This window comes from Melanostigma gelatinosum (genome assembly GCF_949748355.1).
Source record: "Melanostigma gelatinosum genome assembly, chromosome: 8".
Classification (NCBI taxonomy): Eukaryota; Metazoa; Chordata; class Actinopteri; order Perciformes; family Zoarcidae; genus Melanostigma; species Melanostigma gelatinosum.
The window spans coordinates 16,617,987-16,639,622 of NC_136641.1; the positions used below are offsets into that span (position 1 = coordinate 16,617,987).

Genomic DNA, 21,636 nt, shown 5'->3' on the forward strand with positions numbered 1-21,636 from the left:
ACGGTTCTGGAACAGCCGGTCAGGCAACCGTCCAGCGGAAAAACTCACACAGAGCCCGCCACCCTGACACACTTTTCAGTTTGCAATCAGCAGCAGTGTTGAATTGTCACATTGTTTTTTTTAGGTTTCTTGCTTAAATACAAGCCGATTTTAATACTACAGATCAGGCCGAGTAATATCGGATGTGGTAAGTTATGCACACTTGTATAAGCTCTCGTCTTGGTAGTGTTAGCCTCAGCTAGTTTGCTAACATTAGCTAGTTAGCTAACATAGCGGCACAACTAGGAAAAAGTCGTTGGGTGGCTAGATAGCTCGAAAGCTAACTGCACACAAGCTAACAACTACGCAGTCGTTTGATCTGCGTTGTTGGTAGTCATTAACGTTAGTTGCTTTCGGCTAGCTGAACCTTTCCGGCTAACCGAAGCTAAGAAGCCACTGGCACACTCTAAATTGGAATTTGCACATTTCACGTGTACGAGAGTGCTGTTTTAAGTAATGCTCTGTGATGAATACCGGTAACGGTGGCTGGGAAGCTAGTTGGCTACAAACATTAACTTGGATGGACGCGATGGTCAAAGGAAGACACTCGCTAACTTGCATCACGCAACGTTTGCGTGAACCTACTGACCGCATTTCATCCCGATAGATGTTTTGGTCAATGTTTCAATGGGACGACTATCGATGATAACGTTACCACAGTAACGTCATATTGGCTAGTATCTCCTATTGGCTTGCCAAGTTGAGAAGTCTGTTAACGTGTCATTAATAATATCAATACGTGTCGGCTCCGATAGAATAATGGTAATTAGTGTTTTTTTTTCTTCATTTCGCAGCAAAGTGATGAGAATGGGGATCCCCTCGACATGTGTACCCGAGAATATGCGGCCCACTCTTTCCCTGGGCCTTTGTCATTTGCCAGGCACCCCCTCCCCCAATACTCCTCCTTTGCAAGGAATGCTCACCCCTAACCTCAGTGTAACTGAGGGCCTAGACGCTCAGCATCACTCTAACTAACAAGTAGCCTAGTGTTGTACCTGTCTGTTATCATTGGGGCACCATCAGACTTATGATGTGTTTTTGCTGGACCCAGGGAAAGTAAAATATCTTAAACACAATACAGGAATTGGCATTGCAGTGAGAATACGTCCAACTTGTGTACACCCTAAGATGTTAGTCTAGGGGTGATGCATTGTGTCACGTATGTAAGTTTTGTGTTACAGTCTGGTTCTACAACGAGATTTCATTCAGCACCGATAAGATGGATCTTTACGTTGAAAATGTGTTTGGATCTCTGCACTTGTGCACTTGCATCAGACATGCTTTTGCGTTTTTTAGAATAATTATAACAAAAAGAATAGCACGATGTTTGTTACACGGTAATTATTGTGGTCATGCAGTTCATTGTACAGTAATATAAATGGCATGCATCTTCTGGTTGCGAGGGCGGGTATAAAGCGCGTTGGCTTATGTTTAGCAGCCAATGAGTGAGCTTCTGGCCGAGCAGCGTGCTCGCATCACCCCTTTCCTGCTGAATATTTCAGCCCATGCGTCACAGCTTCTCCGCCCCTTTCTCCCCATCTGCCATTTTGGTTTTGTTCCTGTCTGCAGTCGCAAAGCCAGCAACGCAATTACATAGAAGAGACTCTCAGCACAACGACATAGTGACTCGACATTATAGCGCAGACCAGCCTAATACCGCATCGCGTTTCTTTTCTTTGTACCAATCGTCGACTTTACATTCATCGATACTACTGGCATCTAGATACTGCGGGAGAGGAGCGGGTTCGCATCTGGTAGGAACCGAGAAGGATTATTGGTAAGAAAAGAGAAATCAGTGGAGCACGAGTGTAATGGCTAACGTTAGTCTTTCATTCGCAATTTTTTTATTTTTTATTTTTTTACATTGAGTGATGAAGTTTGATGGTGTATTTTGTTTAGGCATTGATGCATTAAACGATTTTAACAAGGAGCTTTGCTAGCTAGCTGTCAAAATAACCCCGCTGCTGTCTTTTGCGAGCAGGTTGAACACAGCTAACGTTAGGCTTGCTAGCTTGTAAAGTTGTGTTCCGCACTGGGGGAGATGCAGGCCTAGGCCGAGCTGGTAACGTTAATGGGCAGGCTAGCAGGGTGGTGTTTTTTTGCTTAAGTTATCAATGTCCCGACTCTTTCCACTTAGCCAATCACTTAACATTAACAGATTAGTGGCACGCAACCTAACGTACTTGATCCGTTTCCGCTTGGTCTCGTTCACTAATATTTGACGCAACCTTATCCTAACCTTTAAAATATGGAAATGGTTCGAAACGGCTATGTGATCTTTTTTTATTTTGTGTAAATGACTAACTTAGAGCAACCGCACCAACGTCAACGCGTTGCTGTATCATTGTCGGTACCTTCATTTTCGTTTTTGACAAACTGCGAACAGTTCCCGTTTCAGTAAAATGTGACTTTACATAATTCTAGCCGGTTGCAACGTTATTGTGTACGACTTATTCCAACTTCGTCTATCAGTTGTAGGAAGGTTTATAAACTGTTACGTTTGACTTTTTGGGACGCAAGTTCAGCTGCATTGGATGCGGAAATTGTAGGTGATCGTGTTCTCCGTGCAGTGTGAATGTGTACGAGACACTGCGGCCTGTTTCACTTCCCGAAGTGACTGGATTTGACCGGATTATTTCGTTAATCACAATGTTACTTTACCATGATCTTATTTTTATAAATTACCATATTTGCTAACGTCCAGTTATATCTGCCAACTGAGGATAGTTCCAACGGCTTTCTACGGTCCTTGTGTCCACACCTGCAGGCCACCATGTTGTTCACTTTACCGCAGTGAAGTTTCAATGATTCAGCTGTTTTTGTTTGAAACGATGTTTACGGCCCTTAAATACCGGTACAATGAACAATGGCACTGAGCAGCCAAGCCTGTCTCTGAGCATGACACGTGATAATGCTGCTATTCATCGCTCTTCCCAGGCTCTGTTCGTTTTCTAGCAGATTTGTGTTTGGCCTTCAGCCAGCCCAGCTGCTCCCTGGACTAGAAATCGTCTCCAACATTAAGGGGATTGGGTAGCATTTAGCTAGGCTAGGATACTCTTAATAATGGACACGTAGCATTTAGCTAGGATACTCTTAATAATGGATATGTGGCATTAAGTAAAATGTTTTTCACTTATTTGCAAATTAATTTGAAATTATTTTCTTTTGATTATCAGTTGTCCATGAATTAGTATAAACTTGTAAAGGGTGAAAGTTTAGTGAAGACATGGGGCAGCTTGTTGTGCCTGATGGGCCAGTCGTAACGGGGTGTGTTGATGCACAGATGTCCAGCTCGCCGCTGTCCAAGAAGCGTCGCTTGTCAGGAACAGAGACGAAGACGGGATCCCACTGCTCCTCCTCTAACTCTGTCAGAACTGATCTGTCCCACACACCTGCCAACGTAAGCACTAAAGCATACACTGTACAAGTTTGGTAAAAATCTGTTACATGAACTAATTGCAACCCCTCTTTGTGGTTTCCCCAGGGCATGGCTAAGAATGGCAATGATGCTGAGATCGATGAAGGCCTGTACTCCAGACAACTGTAAGTCTTGTGAATTTTTGTCCTGATGAAGGAAAACTGACACATTTTGATGATTTATTTTTGGGCTGAATGTTAAGCAATGCATAGTTGTTCTAATGGTACGTTCTCTCTTTCTGTAGTTATGTTTTGGGCCATGATGCTATGAAGCGAATGCAGAACTCCAATGTCCTTATCTCTGGTATGAGAGGTCTTGGAGTGGAGATTGCAAAGAACGTCATCCTGGGAGGAGTTAAAAGTGTTGCTGTGCACGACCAAGGAGTGGCAGAATGGAGAGACCTCTCCTCTCAGGTGTGTGGAGGCATGCACACGTATTCCAATTTTTTTCCATTGTACAATATATTTTTTTCTTCCTTTTATTCAGTCCGGCAGACACTGGTTCACTCAGCTATTTCCTCTTTATTGTAGATGCCACTGGTGTGCTATTGTGCTTGAGCCTGATTCCAAAGTGCAGTGTGACTCGTATCTGTTATGAGTCAGTTGTGTAGTATTGTTGCCATCCAAAAAGGCAGCCACCCCCACCCTTGCTAACCATGGGCTGATCCAGATTTATCAGTGGGTGGCCTCTCTCTCTGGGTCATAATCATAGAAGAGCTAAAGCCTGTTTTAGGGCATCATTACAGCAGACAGATTGTTTAGGTCTGCCAGCCTGTGACTCTGAATTCTGATGTGTCTATTTAGGGCCAGACAGACATGTGTGAATAGACTGCTCAGGTGTTCAATCAGGAGGCTCAGCCGAGATCTCTGTGACCTTTCAGAAGTGTATGATTGCATCTGTGATCACCCAGTCTTAGTCTAACAGTGTGCTCTTAAATATTTTTATTTAAGCCACTTGCATTTGCCCTAGTTTCCTTTTGTTATTTAAGCTAAATTGAGTAATCTATGTATATTTCTATATATGTCACTTATTTGACATATTTAATAGGAAAGCGGCGGAAATTTGCCGGGAATTCTTTTTTTTTTTTGTAGCTGGATCACATTTTCCTAAATATTTATAAATTCCTGCACAGACTATATTAACACACTAAATAAATCATTGTGTAGATTAAGACGTGACAAATGCCGTTTAAACTGCGGAGACCAAGTGGAGTGACTACAATGAGTTTGTCCCTTACCTGACTAAATGATATCTGTGATTTCCCCCCCCCCCCTATTTGTCATCCAAGAGAAAGATAGAAAATATTTAGCATATTTTTTTGTATTTTGATATTTCGGTGTGAATCGAGAACCCTTCTTTGTGTAAACATGATGGCTATTTTCCTTTATTACCATATCTGGCACATACGCTTGATTGATGCAGTATCGGTTGTTCCCTGACATTTTATATATTTTGTGGTCAGTTTTACCTTCGGGAGGAGGACCTGGGAAAGAACAGAGCCGAGGTGAGTCAGCACCGTCTGGCTGAGCTCAACAACTACGTTTCTGTGACCGCCTACACCGAAACGCTCACTGAAGACTTCATGACCAAGTTCCAGGTATAATTTAGGTAGAAACTAGTGCCCCACTCAGTTCAGCAGTCGGAAAGGAAAGAAAAGTTGGTGTTTAAATGTGTCTTGTTGTGACCTAGGTGGTAGTGCTGACTAACTCCACTCTGGAAGAGCAGCACCAACTGGGAGAAATCTGCCACAACAAAGGAGTCAAGCTGATTGTCGCAGACACGCGTGGTCTGTTTGGGTAAGAGTCTGACACCTCTTGTTGTTTTTTACCTTTCACATAGAATGTATACCCGTCTGTCAGTGTCTAATGTGCATGTTCACTTGTTGTGTTTTGTAGCCAGATATTCTGTGACTTTGGTGTGGACATGGTAGTGTATGACCCCAATGGAGAACAGCCATTGACTGCCATGATTTCCATGATAACAAAGGTTAGTCCTTACATCTGACTAAGAAACATTCGTCTTCTTCCAACCACTTGCTGCTGTTAGGAATGACAAGCTTCAAGGCAGATTGTATTTTGAAACCAAGCATTGTTCACTTTTGGTTTCTCCAGGACAATTCAGGGGTTGTGACATGTCTTGATGAGACTCGTCATGGCTTTGAGAGCGGAGACTATGTCACCTTCACAGAGGTTAAGGGTATGATCGAGCTCAATGGCTGCCAGCCAGTTGAAATTAAAGTTCTGGGTAAGACCTGTTTCTATTTAAGAAAAAGACAAGTTTTGGCTAGTGTGTTTTGTAACTGTTTAAAATGGACATGATTTCTTCTCTGTCCAGGTCCCTACACCTTCAGCATCTGTGAAACAGCTGGTTTTACAGATTATATCAGAGGAGGAATTGTCTCCCAGGTCAAGATGCCCAAGAAGATCTCCTTTGTAAGTGGCTGCCATTTCCACACATTATGTCACTTTCCCATGTAAAATGTTCAAGAAGGTAACATAGACCTTTGAAGCGTGACATGGTCCCCATGGATTATTGCCACTGGTCAGCAAAACAGCATCTAATCTCATCACAATACTGGTGACACACTATTATGTGATTATGCTGTCACCAGTGGAATATTTGAACACGTCCAACCTCACTATCTTGCTTGTCTTTCACATGCAGAAATCCATCTCTTCCTCCATCGCTGAGCCAGAGTTCTTGCTGACAGACTTCGCCAAGTTCGAGCGTCCAGGACAGCTGCATGTGGGCTTCCAGGCTATCCATGCCTTCCAGAAGAAACACAACCACCTTCCTGCACCTTGGAGCCAGGTAAATCTTAATCATTTTAATATTCTAAATACCACCAGTGCTATTTGATCAATGTTTTGATGGGTAGAATAATGGTCAAACTCAATAGAGAAACTAAAATCATTGTAGGATTACTTGTGAATAATTGTGCAGCACGTTTACACATCAGTATTTATTAGTGAGTTTTCTTAAGTATGTTGTAACATGCTGAGCTGTGTGTATTGCAGGCCGACGGTGATGAGTTTTTGGCGCTAGCCAAAGAGGTGAACTCTGCCCAGACGGGGTCAGCTAAAGTGGAGCAGTTGGATGATGCTCTTCTCAAAAAGCTGTCGTTTGTTGGTGCTGGTGACCTGGCCCCTATCAATGCCTTCATTGGAGGTCTGGCTGCACAGGAAGTGTTGAAGGTGAGTGGTGCACAGTGTGCAAGTTGAGGTAGTTGCAGTCCAGTAAATGGGTTGTCAGTGTCATTGTAGATTGCTGTTTCTCATTAGATATGTTTGGACATGTACTGCACTAACTTGTTTAAAGCGATTCAATGTTCTTAAGACCAGGATGTGCACGCACATGACATGTTTGTGCAGAATATACTTTTTTGTTGCATTTCTTTCTCAATTCTATAGTTATACAATATAGGCTTCAAATTACAATCATATTTTGTATCATTTATAATAATTTTAGATATTTATTTTTACGACATGTATTTTACAAAGCATGAATAAACACTACCCTAATAGGGTCTGATGCTCTCCCTTCTTTACACTTTCATTCATCCCCTCTTAATGGGTTTGGCAAGACCTCTGCTAAGTAGGATGAACAGGTCAAACTTTTCTTACAGAGATTATTAAGAACTGATTTGTTTTAATCCATAAAAATACAATCTTATTAAACCTTATTGAAAAAAATGTGACCCGGGATCTCGTAAAGTTATATTTGCTCCTTTCTCTTTTGTGCTTATCTGATCCGTGATGGCATCTGAACCATGACTTCTATGATCCGTTGCACCGCTAGTCAATGGAATGTAGGAGTAAGAAGAAAGAGCCTGGTTCCTTAAAAATGTATCTCTTAGTTACTGGTTAATGGGTGTCGTGCTATCGTAAGCTAAATGAACCGAAGCTGATGATTCAACATCTTTTTTTTGTCATAAATGCTTCTTTACATTTTTCTGATGTGCTAATTGTTCTTTTAGGCCTGCACTGGAAAATTTATGCCAATAATGCAGTGGCTGTACTTTGATGCCCTGGAGTGCCTGGCTGAAGAGGAAGGAGTTGAGCTCACAGAGGAAGAGTGCGCCCCAGTAGGTGTTCACGGCACATCACACACCCTTACTGAGGACGGAGGCACATGATGGTGGAACGTGGTGTTAAACCCATTTTTCTGTCTACCTTTTTCTCCCAGAGGAACTGTCGATACGATGGGCAGGTTGCCGTGTTTGGCACCAAGCTGCAGGAATTGCTGGCCAAACAGCGCTACTTCCTGGTGAGTCAGCCAATGGAAAACTTTCCAACACAACTCCTCTGTTGTCCTGTTGCTAAGGGAGCTTTAAAATGATAAATCTGGTGATAATCTAATATCTCGTGCATCCAAATCTGCAGCGCTCGCTGGACCACAGTGGCTTTAACCTCTCGGTAACAGCACAGACTCGTCATTCAACTCACTTAGACAATGTGTCATGAGTCCACGAGTGCTGTTTTTACACTGTGTGGACGGTTCACACCCGTGTCTGCGCTGAGCGTCTCCTGTCCTCGTCCTTCTGTATTTGCGAGTGTAGACGTACCTCAAAGACACATTTTCAAGTAGTGCTGCAACGAACCATTGTTGATCCGTGATCTGTACGGTTCCCCCCTTACGGTTCGCCACACATTTGAACCGCAGATTAATTACACAATTTAACGGTAACATCGCAATGTGAAATAAAGTTTTACTGGTGATCGCTAACCGCCAATATTAAGTAAAATATGCGATGAGGACATCAGCATTCATGCTTTTCTAGTCGCCGATCTCTGATGATGATTTGGAAACAACCAATCCGTGTTAGTAACGATGGCAGCACCGTTAATGGCCAATGTAAGTAGGTTCTGCTCAGTAATATTATGATGCGTTCAGGCTCTGGTCAGTGAAAATGAGTTTGGCGAAGGTCAATTATAACGTTATCATGATGTGTTCACGTGTGGTCTCGTAAAATGTAGTTCTGGGTAAAAAAAAAAATCAGTAGTTTGAATTAGATCTTTAGATCTAGAACAACATTTAGATATTAGAGAGGGAATTATGACTTGTTTACACTAGCTCTAAGCAGCAAGAAAAATAGTCTAGTTTATTTCCTTATCATTTGAATTGTTTTTTTTTTTTGTGATGAAAGAAAACACTATAGATGACTAACAAAGTAAAAGGATAATATTTTGAATTTTTGATGGTTTACACTGACTTCAGTCGTTGAAATAATTCTTGGGATAGTGGCAAATATTGCCTGGAGCTTTGTAGACCAGCTGCTATAATCAAACAACAAATAGATTTTTATCTGCCAATGTGGATCATCAATGACCTGCAATTAGTATCAGCAGCAAAATAACATGAACAGGGATCTCTAAAAGTTATAATTTCTACCCTTTTTGTTTTGTGCTGATCCGAACCGTGAGTTTTATGATCCGTTGCACCATCATCGTCCCCCTTAACGGCAGAGTTTTGAGGCTGCCATCTCCAGACATTACGCCTCTTTGGCAGTTTCCTGGCTGCTAGCCCGCAGTCTTTGGCCTGAGCCGTCATGGGCTACGATCCAACACAAGCAACAATCCTACAGTATTTAGAGATGTAATACACTGTTGATTTTGTAATTTTGGGGGTTTTGACAAAAACCTTTGTAATGGCAAGTCATATTGTTTAACGGGCGCCACTTCTCTTACTTTGCCACATTTTAATATTTTAAATATTTTTGACCTGGTGTTCCGCAAGCGTGCTCTGTCTTTATGGTTTAAGACTAAATCTCTACTGAGCAATTTAAATAGATGTCGTTTGATAAATAGTGTCTTCCAATGCCGCATACAGTGCAACCTAGCTTTACTCACTGAGAGGGGTTTCTTCATTCCAGGTTGGAGCTGGGGCCATCGGCTGCGAGCTGTTGAAAAACTTTGCCATGATTGGACTGGCAGGCGGGAAGGGCGAGGTCATTGTGACCGACATGGACACCATAGAGAAGTCCAACCTCAACAGACAGTTCCTCTTCAGACCCTCCGACGTTACGGTCAGTATCATCTTTGCTCGACCCTGTCTGATGTTAGATGTAGAGTATATAGCTCACATTGGTTGGCTGGCCATTTATCGATTTGAATTTCATATTTCCGAGCAGTGCTGAGTTCACTTGCTTCAACTGCTGGTGCTGGATGATGTCATGATACAACATTAAATCCAGGAAACGGAAAGCCTGCGGTCATAATGGCTCATTATTGTTTTATTAGCGTCTTGGTTATTTCAAGTGGTGCTAAATGAAATGCAGTGACCGTTCACATTGCTCTGTTTATTCAACGATGACATTATGTTACATGGAAATTGTGATTTGAGGAACCCATAACCACTACACACGTGCCGTAGGCTGCAGTGCTTGTTTTAATGTCCTTATTGATGGTAGGACTTAAACTCATGCACAGAAACTACAGTTAGAGTATTTTTATGTGCCACAAATCAGTAAACAAAGTGTGAGCACTGTACTGGCTTTACACTAGTCAGTGGCGATACTGATGTTTGTATGTCATCAGAAAGTGTAATTGTTCACTATTTATATCATTTGTATGTATGTGGTAACAGAAAATGAAGAGTGAGACAGCAGCTGCCGCAGTGAAGCTAATGAACCCCTCCATCAGGATCACAGGTCATCAGAACAGGGTGGGCCCCGACACAGAGAGGGTCTATGACGATGACTTCTTTGAAAGCCTTGATGGCGTGACTAATGCACTGGACAACGTCGATGCACGTAAGAGACACGGAAGTTTAAATTATGTCAACTCTTTTTAGAAAATCTAATTTATGATCTTGACTCTTTAAACCATACATCCCACTCTTTTATTGTCTGTGCCCGTTGTACAGGTATGTACATGGATCGGAGGTGTGTGTACTACCGTAAGCCCTTACTGGAGTCTGGTACTCTGGGTACCAAAGGCAACGTCCAGGTTGTGATCCCCTTCCTCACAGAGTCGTACAGCTCCAGCCAAGACCCACCTGAGAAGTCCATCCCCATCTGTACCCTCAAGAACTTCCCGAATGCCATTGAACACACACTGCAGGTCAGTAGGTGTACAGACAATATGTGGAGCATAAAATAATGTATTGTGTATAGATTTATTAAATGTCATGCCGTAACAGATTTGGTAAGAATGTATTTAAAGCAAATTTAAAGCTTTTGTCAATAGTCAATAAATTGTGTATTTAGCAAGAGATATTGCAGCTGTTTCTGGTTAAACAAAAAATACTTTACTCTTATACAAAAAGGTCCGTCTGTTGGGACGCTTTACCTTATTCACTGTTAAAGTTAAGAAGCAAAAGCAGCATGTTTTAACGTCTGTCACTAGCGTGGCGTAGAAGTGATGCTACGCTATGATTGGCCAGTCTGCGTTCGAGGGGCAGAGACGGAGCAAACTGTCAGTAGTGACACAATATGATTAAATGGAGCAATTCATGTTATTGCCCAGCCCTAGATAATGTCGACTCGATCTGAAACTGTTTTTAGTGTAACACGTACTGTACTTCTGATGTAGTGCATTGAGTGTGTGTTTGATCTTTTGTTCAGTGGGCCCGTGATGAGTTTGAGGGACTATTCAAACAGCCACCAGAGAACGCCATGCAGTACTTGTCGTGAGTTGCCTCCTTGTCATACCAAAGTGATGATGTGATATCATTGTAGTTACTTATACGACATGCTTTTTTTCATCGTGAAAGTTGTTCAGATTGGCAAAATGACTTCTCTTTGCGTTACTAGTTGGAGCTGGTGATGTTGTGTGTTAGTGGAATTTCATGGTGATCTCTTCAGTACTTGTAAGAGATTGCTTCATGTCTGTCCTCAATCTGTAAAAGGGATAATCTAGGTCCGCCTAAGGTTTGACATTAAGAAGCTGTTGCAGTACTACTGACTATATTTAAACCTCGACTAAAAACCTAAATCCTATGCCTAAACTGACCCTGCTGGGTGAACGGCAAACAAAAAGCGACGGCTCTTCCAGTGTTTGTAACCAGCTTATGATGTTTACGATCTCTATCCTTACAGAGATCCTAAATTCATGGAGCGTACGCTGAAGCTCCCCGGAGCTCAGCCTGTGGAGGTGCTGGAGGCTGTTTACAAGAGTCTTGTCACAGACTGTCCCCACAGCTGGGCTGACTGTGTAGCCTGGGCACGCAACCACTGGCAGTGCCAATACAGCAACAACATCCGCCAGCTACTGCACAATTTCCCCCCAGAGCAGGTACATATGAGCTCACTGCATGATGAAAATCAGTTGACTTGGGATGCTTTCCTCTATTTATGGCAATCTAATAAAGGCATACAATTTCATCAATGATATTCTTCTAAGTAATGAGTATTTCTATGGAGCAATCATTGTGAAATATTCATTTCTAACCCCAGCTTTATGTTAAGGTTTTGCATTTTAATGATTCAGTTGATGAATTTATTATGTGTCTTTTTAAGCTCACCAGCTCTGGTGCCCCCTTCTGGTCTGGCCCAAAAAGGTGTCCTCACGGTTTAGATTTCAGCACTAGCAATGTAAGTATGGGTCAATTGTGTTTCTTGCATACTCTTACTCGACCATTATCTGCTCGGAGCTTTGTCTATCCAATCACTAAATACTAACAGAGGTGCTCTCTTTTGTAGGAGCTGCACATGGACTATGTAGTGGCCGGAGCAAACCTGTTTGCCCAGACATACGGCCTGAAAGGCAGCACTGACCGTGCAGGTGTGGTGAAGATCTTGCAGGAGGTGAAAGTGCCCCCCTTCAGCCCTCGTTCAGGGGTTAAAATCCATGTCTCTGACCAGGAGCTGCAGAATAGCAATTCCTCTGTTGGTAAGATGCGTAAATCTGTGTCTGCACAACAAAGCATTTACAGTCATAGATATTCTGCTAAAACATTTCTTAGCTTAATGATTTTTTTGTTGGTAATGGCTTACAAATTGAAGTCGGGATTCACTACAGATGCTGTGAGACACATGTACTGAACTGACCTCTTTTTATATAGATGACTGCAGACTGGACGAGTTGAAGGTACAGATACCTTCCCCTGAGTCTTCAAACTTCAAACTGTGCGCCATTGACTTTGAGAAGGTACACAGTCTTTCTTCCTATATCTACATTTCTCTGTAATCACCTCAACTGTGTCGTCAGTCCTCAGTGCAACCTCAACCTGCGCTAATTGTAGTCCTGTTTTTGTCAACAGGATGATGACACCAACTTCCACATGGACTTCATTGTAGCATCATCCAACCTGAGAGCAGAGAACTACGACATTCCCCCCACAGACAGACACAAGGTGGGTGCACACATTTTTATGGCATTAACATTTTATTGTTTGCATCCTTGACAGAACTGGCAAACGGTTGTTGTGAAGTGAATGCAACAGATAGGGGGAGGGAAATTGCGACATCTAGTGGCTCAATGTTATCAATGTTATCGATGGCACCTCTATCTTGGCACCTTGTTGAGGCAACCCTCAGCTGCTCGTCTAATGACGAAATATTGTCATGAGAAGTTTTGAGCTCCGATGATGATCCAGCCATGCTAATACCGATACACCAGGCAGATGCCGTTTGTCTGCCTGGGTGTAAGTGAGTGTAACTCAGCTTCTCATGCTGATGTTATCAGTGTGTGCTGAGGAGAGATATAAATGTTCTCATACCCTGCTCCTAATGTGTTTTAGCAAAGAGCAGCAATAACTGGCAACCCTCGGTTGCCTCAACAAGGCTACGGTTGAGCTGGTAGCTAGCAGTTAATGGGAAGAGACAACAGGGCTAACCGTGTTAACCTGGGGGGGGACCAGAGGGAGGACGCTGTTATCAGTGGTAACCGCCATCGGAGTGCAGTGTGACGATTAGCTAGCCAGGGAATTTGGAATTAAGCACTCCTTTTTTAACTCAAACAATAATGAACTGTCTTTTTTTTTATTATGCTTGTTCTCATCACCATCCAATACAGAGCAAGCTGATCGCTGGCAAGATCATTCCTGCCATCGCCACTACCACAGCCGCAGTGGTGGGTCTGGTGTGCCTGGAGCTCATCAAAATTGTCCAAGGACACAAGAAGCTGGAATCCTTCAAGAATGGCTTCATGAACCTGGCGCTGCCTTTCTTTGCCTTCTCTGAGCCCATCGCTGCTCCCACACACAAGGTGGGCAGCTGCTTAGATGTCTTATGTGATGGTGATGCATCACGTGTCCACACTGTAGGAAAATATTTCCCCTTTAGTTCTCAAGATGTTCAGCTCTGAAACGCTACCTAAATATTGTCATTAGATGTCTTGAACTCCGATGATGATCCAGCCATGCTAATACCGATACACCAGGCAGATGAAGCTTGTCTGCCTGGTGTAAGTGAGTGTAACTCAGCTTCTCATGCTGATGTTATCAGTGTGTGCTGAGGAGAAATATAAATGTTCTTGTACCCTGCTCCTAATGTGTTTTACCAAAGAGCAGCAATAACTGGGTGCTGTTTGTGAGGTGGCATCAATCCTAATACTTTTTATTGTTTTTGCAGTACTATGAAATTGATTGGACGTTGTGGGCTCGCTTTGAGGTCACCGGGTTGCAGCCCAATGGGGAGGAGATGACACTCCAACAGTTCCTGGATTACTTTAAAGTACGTTCTCATCAACTCTTCTACACTTAACCACCGCGTGGGTTCTGGTGCATAATTAACCAAACTCTATTGTTCTTCTCCTCTTCCTCAGAATGAGCATAAGCTGGAGATCACCATGCTTTCTCAGGGAGTGTCCATGCTCTATTCCTTCTTCATGCCTGGTGCCAAACTCAAAGAGAGACTGGACTTGCCGTGAGTACATTTTCTTGGTGCACCTCTTCAAAAATCAACTTTGAGTGTTTCATTCATTGTCCTAAGTGTATTCTTCTGTGTCCTGTAGGATGACTGAGATTGTCACCAAGGTGTCCAAAAAGAAGCTGGGCAAGCATGTGAAAGCCTTGGTGTTTGAGCTGTGCTGTAACGACCAGACCGAGGAAGACGTGGAGGTGCCCTATGTCAGATACACCATCCGCTGAGCTCCATGCTGAACCCGCCCACAGGAGGGTGGGACTTGCAGGAGGGAGACTGGGGGGGGGGGGTGGGCATTCTAAGTGAGGAGTTGAGGTGGGGATCGGGGTGGGTGGGTTTATCCAGGTCGGCTCCGTTGGATCAATCAGTTTTTTTTTTTTTAGGCCTGTGGTTTGATTAAGCCTGTACCTGAGTGTACATAGCCCCAGGAAACGGATTTAAGGATACTTGTATGCGTGTTAGGGAACCAGTTGTTGCTTGGCTGTGGGAACAGGGGTGTCATTGGAGGACGGGCGCATGTATACAGGACGTCTTGATGTTCCGCAGAAGCTCTGCTCAGCTTAATGCTAAGCCTTAGTGTTCTCTTGGTACTCCTAAACCCAGCTAGTGTCCCTCTGAAACATCCTCAAACTCTATACTAGCCTTCAGCTCTAAAAGAGGGATCTTTTAATCCAGCCGACTATCTCCCCGCCACTCTATTTGCTCGCTTCCCTCTCCATACCTGTCTAGTAGACCTGGTCCCACATTACAGTTTTGTTTTTCAAAGAATCACCTCCCTTAAATTAATAAAAGATGTTCAGCTATGAATCCCAAAAATAGTGACATGTATTGAGATTCCATTTTGACCCCAGGCCACTGCCCCTAATTACACCCGAGACCCTAAATTTGAAACTGTATAAGCGCCTGAAGACCCAGCCAAACCTGAGTCAACAGCCTCTCCTGACTGGAAAATAGCCCGAGTATCTCACGTCGGCAGAATAGGAACCCCTTGTCTGTTTGAAGCGTCCCTACACCCACCTCATCTAGCACTCTGGCTTTGGAGGGGCTCTTGCACATGACATCAGTTTTCTCATTATTCTCTTTATATTTCATGTATTTTGTTTATTATTATTTTTTTGGTGGGGGGGGGAAGGCTGGCAAAGTTTTGACACACACACCTTGTAGATCATAAACGGTCTTCTTTCTACTTTGTTAACTCCAAATGATGTAAAAGTGTAAGAGCAAGGCCAAGAGATGAATCTTGAAATGGGAGCACTTAGTGTGATAGTGAATAAACATGTAAAAACACAGCTGAATTTGTGTGGTTATTTTACCGTTTTGGTCAACATGCATTAATGTGTCGTGGTGGTTTTCCTGTGTGACTCGCTTCTTGCTCTTTCATAAGAAGTTTCATTATCAAACGTATCCGGGAAGCACAGCCTGAATCTGAAACGCCAACTCGTGAACCTCCAGTGAAAAGGCCTCATCAGATTGTAAGAAATGATCTGTCAAATTATTTTGCAAATGTATCTATAGTTGATTATGCTGATTCAAAAGACAACTTTATGAATAGTTCACCGTTAATATATTTATATTTTATTAAGAGCATATCAGTTATTCCAGTAGGGTCCTTTGGGTTGCAAAGTGGTGTTAAAATTCGATCAGTTTGAAGAAGTTCATTTTTGAAACCTGAGAGGAGCGGATACATGAATATGTGCAACCCTAAAGGATGTGGTCGGGTGTGAGATGAGGAAGAAAGTGAGGAGGAAGGAGTGCACTGAACTCTGACGAGCTCCCTGCAAACAACTATGTTAGAGAGCGGTGTAAATGTGGATTATTTATACCCGTCTCAGTTTGAGAACCTGTAATGTTTGTGTGACGATGCATTGAAGACTAAAGGAAGATGGAAGTAGAAGAGACTGGTAAAACAAGGACTTCCTGGTATGATACCTTTTACATTCACCATTATGTTTCTACCTTGTGCCACAAACTATATTCATACTGTGATCGGACGGGCAGGGATTAACACACATCCTACAGGGTCATGTGAGTGGTACTCTAAATTGGTATATATCTGGTGTCATGGTAGCAAAGCTTAAGACTTTATTACCGTTTAGTACTCTAAGTCTTCACCTTTCTATCAATGTACTTTTGTATAACTTTAGAACAAATCTGCTGAATTAGACCAGTAGGAACATGCTACTAGAATCCATCCAGCTGCTTTGGATGTTTGTGATTCATAACGAGTAATCTAACATAACTGTTCATGGCTGCTTTTTGCTTTTTAGCCCTGCAGTGTCCGGAGAGACATACTCCATCCACTGCGACCATGCCGGGGTAAGTCGCTTCATTTACCTTATTTATTTTATTGTGTGGAGGGCTCTTGTTAAAAAGAAGAAGAAAAAAAAGAAACTCAATCTCATTTACATTTCTTTTTTAGAAGAAGAGAAAACAAGACTCTGAACCTGTGGTGAGAATCATAGCGGTGAGTGATATCTGACATGCACCATCTTGTTCCACTGCCTCTTCACGTCTCTGTTTTCTCTCGAACTAGCGGAAGTTGGTCAACCTTACCTTTGTGACCACAATGCTGAGTGCAGCGTTAACAAGAGATGTGAACGTTGTGTTCAGCTGTGCAGCCACAGAAGCTCCCTGAATGCACACATCTCTAAATGTTTATATGACATCTTGTCACATTTAATTAAATGTTCTACTTTTCAAGCTGACCTGCTTTGCATTCATCTTTATCATGTGTATCATGAACATATAAACGGATACATTTTTATTCCAGCTCGCTCTGATTCTGCGCTGAATATACAGCTGATGTGGTTAGTGTGGCAAAAAACAGGCAGACATCTTGTATTTTGACTACAGCAGCAAAGTTTAAACCTCCTTCCTCTTTGAAAGAGTCACACAGGAAATGAGAGCTCTGCACCATGCAACAGCTCTCGACGTCGCTCTTTCCTGTACACTCTTGTGTCTTTCTCACCTAATGCTTGTTCTGTTGTGTGACCTGTAATGTTTTATCAGGATGAAGAAGAAGATGATGAGGGTGAGATGATGTCCGACCACATGAGGGACTCTGAGGTGAGTTGTTCCTCTTTTTGCAGGTGCCAGATGTGTGTTCAGTTGTTTTAAAGCTTTCAATGTACAGCCTGTAACAGTTTGATGAATGACCCACCCTGATAAGCTTGGGAACCATTTTGTTCAAAGTTTGTCATTTCATTTCAGGAGCCCAGTAACAAAAGGGTCAAACCTGTGGTAAAGTCCAATAGCGTAACAGGTGTCATAACCCCGGTGAAGACCCCTGCTCTGAAACGCATTGGACAGTCTATTTCGGTAACAATGCACACAAACACACTCGCATACCTGTTGTTTTTACAAAATGAATATGAATAGCCAGTGACTTTCAACTACTCTGCTCTTCACACAGCGGTCTATTAGTTTTCGCACGGAGGCTCGACCTTTGCTCCCGGCTCCCCTGCGGTCTCGCGCAAAGGCCTCGTCGTATCCACGCCGGCGCAACAGCCAGTGCTGGAGTGACACTGTGGAGAGTCACGACCTCACTGCGAAGGAGATCAAGCGACAAGAGGTGCGAGGGGCCGCCTGCTGAAGTGTAGTTCAGCTGCAGAAACTTCACTTTCAGAGTTTTGCAATAGAATGCAATCGTTTTTAGGGGGTTTGTGGGTCAAGCTGTGGGTCTGTGGTTGCAGTGTGGGCGGGGTTACTAGTGCCTTCTCATTATATCTGAGAAGCCGCTCTACGCTACACGGGCATTATGAAAGAGGATGTGAGCTGGCACTCCAGCCTCAACTTCCTTTATTGAACAATCAGCTGTGAGAGTGCATGCTGTCCTTCTGTGGTTTCCACATCGTATGCAAGCGTGCATCTGCATGTGTGCGTCGCCTGTGCTTGCATCCACGTGTTGGTGTTCGTTCCGCAGGTGATCTATGAGCTGACTCAGGGTGAGCGACAACTCATTGAAGACCTCAGTCTGGTCAAGAAGGTACACATTCTGCTGATTTAGGTTTCTCACACTTTCATATGCCTCTGTTGGTACTGCTGTTATTCTTTCCTCACCTTTGCCTCCTGGTCTCTGTGTGCTACCAGGTGTACTATGAGCCCATGCTGACGTTGGACATCATGACAGAGAGTGAGCTCGGACAGATCTTTGGGACACTGGACTCGCTCATTCCGCTCCATAAAGGTAAACGGCCTCTCTGCTTCGCACACTCGCATTATCAACCTTCTCATGTCGTAATCATGTGTCAGGCAAGTAGGGCTGAGTGAAAAACAAATACATGTATTATCATTGGATGACTTTCAACGTTTCACACCGTTCTGTCCAAGCTAATGAGTTCAATGAATCCAAATGTAATACCGTGTCACAGGTTTTGCTCTACATATATGATGGGTTTTCTTTGATAAAAAGTGGACCACTTCTACACTGAACATTAATTATAACAGATTGTGCATACGTTTGCCATGTGGTGATATAAGTACATGTTGTGAAGATGTGTGAGTGAGTTGCTTTTTGTTTTTCAAAATAAAGGAGGTTGAATCAGTTAAATGTGATGTTCTTCTGTCTCTGATCTGTAGTAACGCTGGTGTTCATGAGGCAAACATCAATAATAATTCAACAGTTTGAGTGTTCTATCTATTAAGTGTTCTATCTTTATTTCATACCAGATCTTCTGAGTCGTCTTGAGCGGCTGAAGGGATCAGAGAAGACAATCGGACAGGTCGGGCCTACTCTGATGAACTGGGTGAGTATTTCCATGGAAACCAAGGCTCGAGAGAGAAGAAGAGAAAAGAGCACAAACCACATTCACTCTGTATTGTTCCTGTATTGACTATTATGTTCCGCTCTCAACCAGAGTCATAGAGTTCAGTCTGTCTGCATCTCTGCTTTTAACTGACTTCACATTTTTCGCCCCATTGCTCCTCCCGTCCTTCTCGCTGCAGTTCCCGTGCCTGGAGGCCTATGTTACGTACTGCTGTAACCAGGTGGGGGCTAAAGCCCTGCTTGACCTGAAAAAGCATGAGAAAAGAGTGGAACACTTCCTGCGTCTGTGTCAGGAGTCCTCGTTCAGCAGGAAACTGGACCTGTGGAACTTCCTGGATCTCCCTCGAAGCCGTTTGGTCAAATACCCCCTGCTGTTGAAAGAGATACAGAAGTGCACGCCCCCAGAGCACCCGGATGAGGACACACTGCCCGATGCTGTGAGTTGGTGTCTTACACGTTCGTGTTATTCTAAAAGGCTCTGAATGAGCTCCACATTGGCAGTTTATACAAGATGTGTGCCGCTTTAGATGGACCCGAGTTACCTTTTTAAATGTGCTCATATGATGTTTCAAATACACAGTTTACAATACGCAGTAAAACCTCTACTTGTTTATTGATACTCGTTTCATTATTTTAACAATCTTATAGGTTGTCAGATATTTTTCTTAGTTTCATGAAAATCAACATTTGTCTGGCCAATTTCCAAATTATTAAGGCTTATGACTGTTCAAATATCCATGAATACCAAATAAATGTTGGACATTTCGTTTTATAAGTTTATTCCCAGAATTCTTAAATTCATCAGACTGCAAACGTTCTACATGTTTTTAATTGTTTTGCTTAAATATATAGTGTGAGTTGTATCCTATTCATAACCGAACCAAGTTGTCAGTTCTGAGGAGGTGGCACACTTTCTTCATCACCAAAATCACGCATGAAATACATTCATTTTGTGTGAGACTACGTTGTTCTGTTCAGTTGGAGCTGGTCCAGAGCATCGTGGCGGAGGTGAACAAGAAGACTGGCGAGGCGGAGTGTCAGTTCTACAGGCGGGGCCTTGCATACCTCGAAGAGAGTCAGAGGCTACAAGAGATCCAGCTGTCCCGCTTCCTGTACTGCCACGGAGAGCTCAAGAACAACAAAGGCCAGGTAGCGGCTCTCTGTTGTTAGGTTTAACTACTCTAAAGATCCTTAGATTGATCTTTGGTTGTCAATTTGTTTGCATCTTAACTGAAAAGGTTAAAGACGGGATGGATCCATACTTACAGACCTTTGTTCCTTTCTGCCCTCTCCTCTGATTTCGACTTTTAAAGGGCACTTTGTATCATCTTCTTGTGTTGTAACCCTGCCAAAGATTGTACCGTAATAGTTGAACAACTTTCTTAATGCCTGTGTGTGTGTGTTTGTCTCTCTCTCTCTCTCTCTCTCTCTCTCTCTCTCTCTCTCTCTCTCTCTCTCTCTCTCTCTCTCTCTCTCTCTCGCTCTCTCGCTCTCTCGCTCTCTCGCTCTCTCGCTCTCTCTCCCTCCCTCCCTCCCCCCTCTGTCAGCGGCTGCATGTGTTCCTGTTTGAGCTGGCCTTGGTGCTGACTAGGCCGGGGGAGGACAGAGAGGGAGGTCAGGTGTTCCATGTGTACAGACAGCCTCTTCCCAACGCCTTGATAAATCTGGAGGAGATCCCAGATGGGGAGGCTGCTGGAGGGGGCCCCTTCAGGGGAGCCTTCACTGGAGGAAATGATAAAGGTAACAGATACATAATGACAAATATAATGTATTTTCATTCTATTGATTGCATCAAATGGTCTAAATTGGAAGCTTTAACCAGCAAATAGTTAGTATCTTTGATGAATGACTTAAACAATTACCTAATTTTTTAAATTGTTGACAATTAATATGCTGTCCATCAAATGATCAATTGTTTCAGCACCACAGTGATGTGTTCATACTTCATCTATGCATGCTTTAATACAGGTTTATTGATACCTTGTGTTTAAAGGAGGTTACATTTAGGCTACAACTGTCCTCAGATTGAGAGAAAGCAACACCCCTCCACCTACCTTGCTTCCACTCAATTTCCTTCCTTCCTCTTTGTCATTCCATCCCAGTGAAAAACTGTTTCCGTGTGAGCAGCAGAGGGCGCTCCAAAGCTCACCCTTACAGCCTGCAGGCCAACGACTCCTTCAGCAAGCAGCAGTGGATCACCTGTCTGCGCCAAGCGATTGTCCGGTCGCGAGATAGGACCGCTCAGGCCAGCCAGTCGCAGCTCTCCCTTCACCCCGATCCCGCCCTGTACCACATAGCTGATCTCAGCCTCAGCTCGGACACAGAAATGGCAGATCATACCTGTTGCTGACTGTGTCAGACATGAGATGGCATGGGAAGTGAACTGCACATTGACATCGGCGAGAATAAAATATAAACTGTGAAAGATGATTGTGCCTTTGACACAGAATTTCCTGCATGGGTTTTGTCTGTTCATGCATTTGCTAATGGATCCTGTGCTTGTGGTGATGTTTGATGTATAGCTTGAGGACAGTATTACTGAATGTGAATTTACAGTGTAAAATGTTTTCATTCTTTTTGTTTTTTTAAATAAACTGACATGTAGAAGTT

General features: G+C 43.2%; 2 protein-coding genes across 3 annotated transcripts; both read left to right on the forward strand.

Annotated features, from left to right (window-relative positions):
- Window positions 1-14,531, forward strand: uba1 (ubiquitin-like modifier activating enzyme 1). Of its 2 annotated transcripts, none has more exons than XM_079273253.1 (26): window positions 1-187; window positions 3,323-3,439; window positions 3,524-3,582; window positions 3,702-3,870; window positions 4,920-5,054; window positions 5,147-5,253; window positions 5,353-5,443; window positions 5,569-5,701; window positions 5,792-5,889; window positions 6,122-6,268; window positions 6,475-6,651; window positions 7,434-7,541; window positions 7,643-7,723; window positions 9,330-9,482; window positions 10,043-10,208; window positions 10,322-10,518; window positions 11,022-11,086; window positions 11,496-11,691; window positions 11,916-11,990; window positions 12,099-12,288; window positions 12,461-12,546; window positions 12,659-12,751; window positions 13,414-13,605; window positions 13,971-14,072; window positions 14,164-14,264; window positions 14,353-14,531. In XM_079273253.1, the coding sequence occupies exons 2-26, from the start codon at window positions 3,323-3,325 to the stop codon at window positions 14,486-14,488; spliced, it is 3,174 nt and encodes a 1,057-aa protein (XP_079129379.1). In that variant the 5' UTR covers window positions 1-187; the 3' UTR covers window positions 14,489-14,531. The 2 variants fall into 2 exon arrangements, with proteins under 2 accessions (XP_079129379.1, XP_079129378.1); XM_079273252.1 differs by lacking the exon at window positions 1-187 and adding an exon at window positions 1,583-1,816.
- Window positions 14,532-16,027: 1,496 nt separating this feature from the next.
- Window positions 16,028-21,636, forward strand: arhgef3l (Rho guanine nucleotide exchange factor (GEF) 3, like). Its single transcript, XM_079273351.1, has 13 exons — window positions 16,028-16,181; window positions 16,529-16,577; window positions 16,681-16,725; window positions 17,271-17,327; window positions 17,472-17,579; window positions 17,674-17,832; window positions 18,184-18,246; window positions 18,351-18,447; window positions 18,930-19,006; window positions 19,206-19,463; window positions 20,005-20,175; window positions 20,574-20,766; window positions 21,129-21,636. Exons 1-13 carry the CDS (start codon window positions 16,144-16,146, stop codon window positions 21,374-21,376), a joined length of 1,563 nt encoding a protein of 520 aa, XP_079129477.1. The 5' UTR covers window positions 16,028-16,143; the 3' UTR covers window positions 21,377-21,636.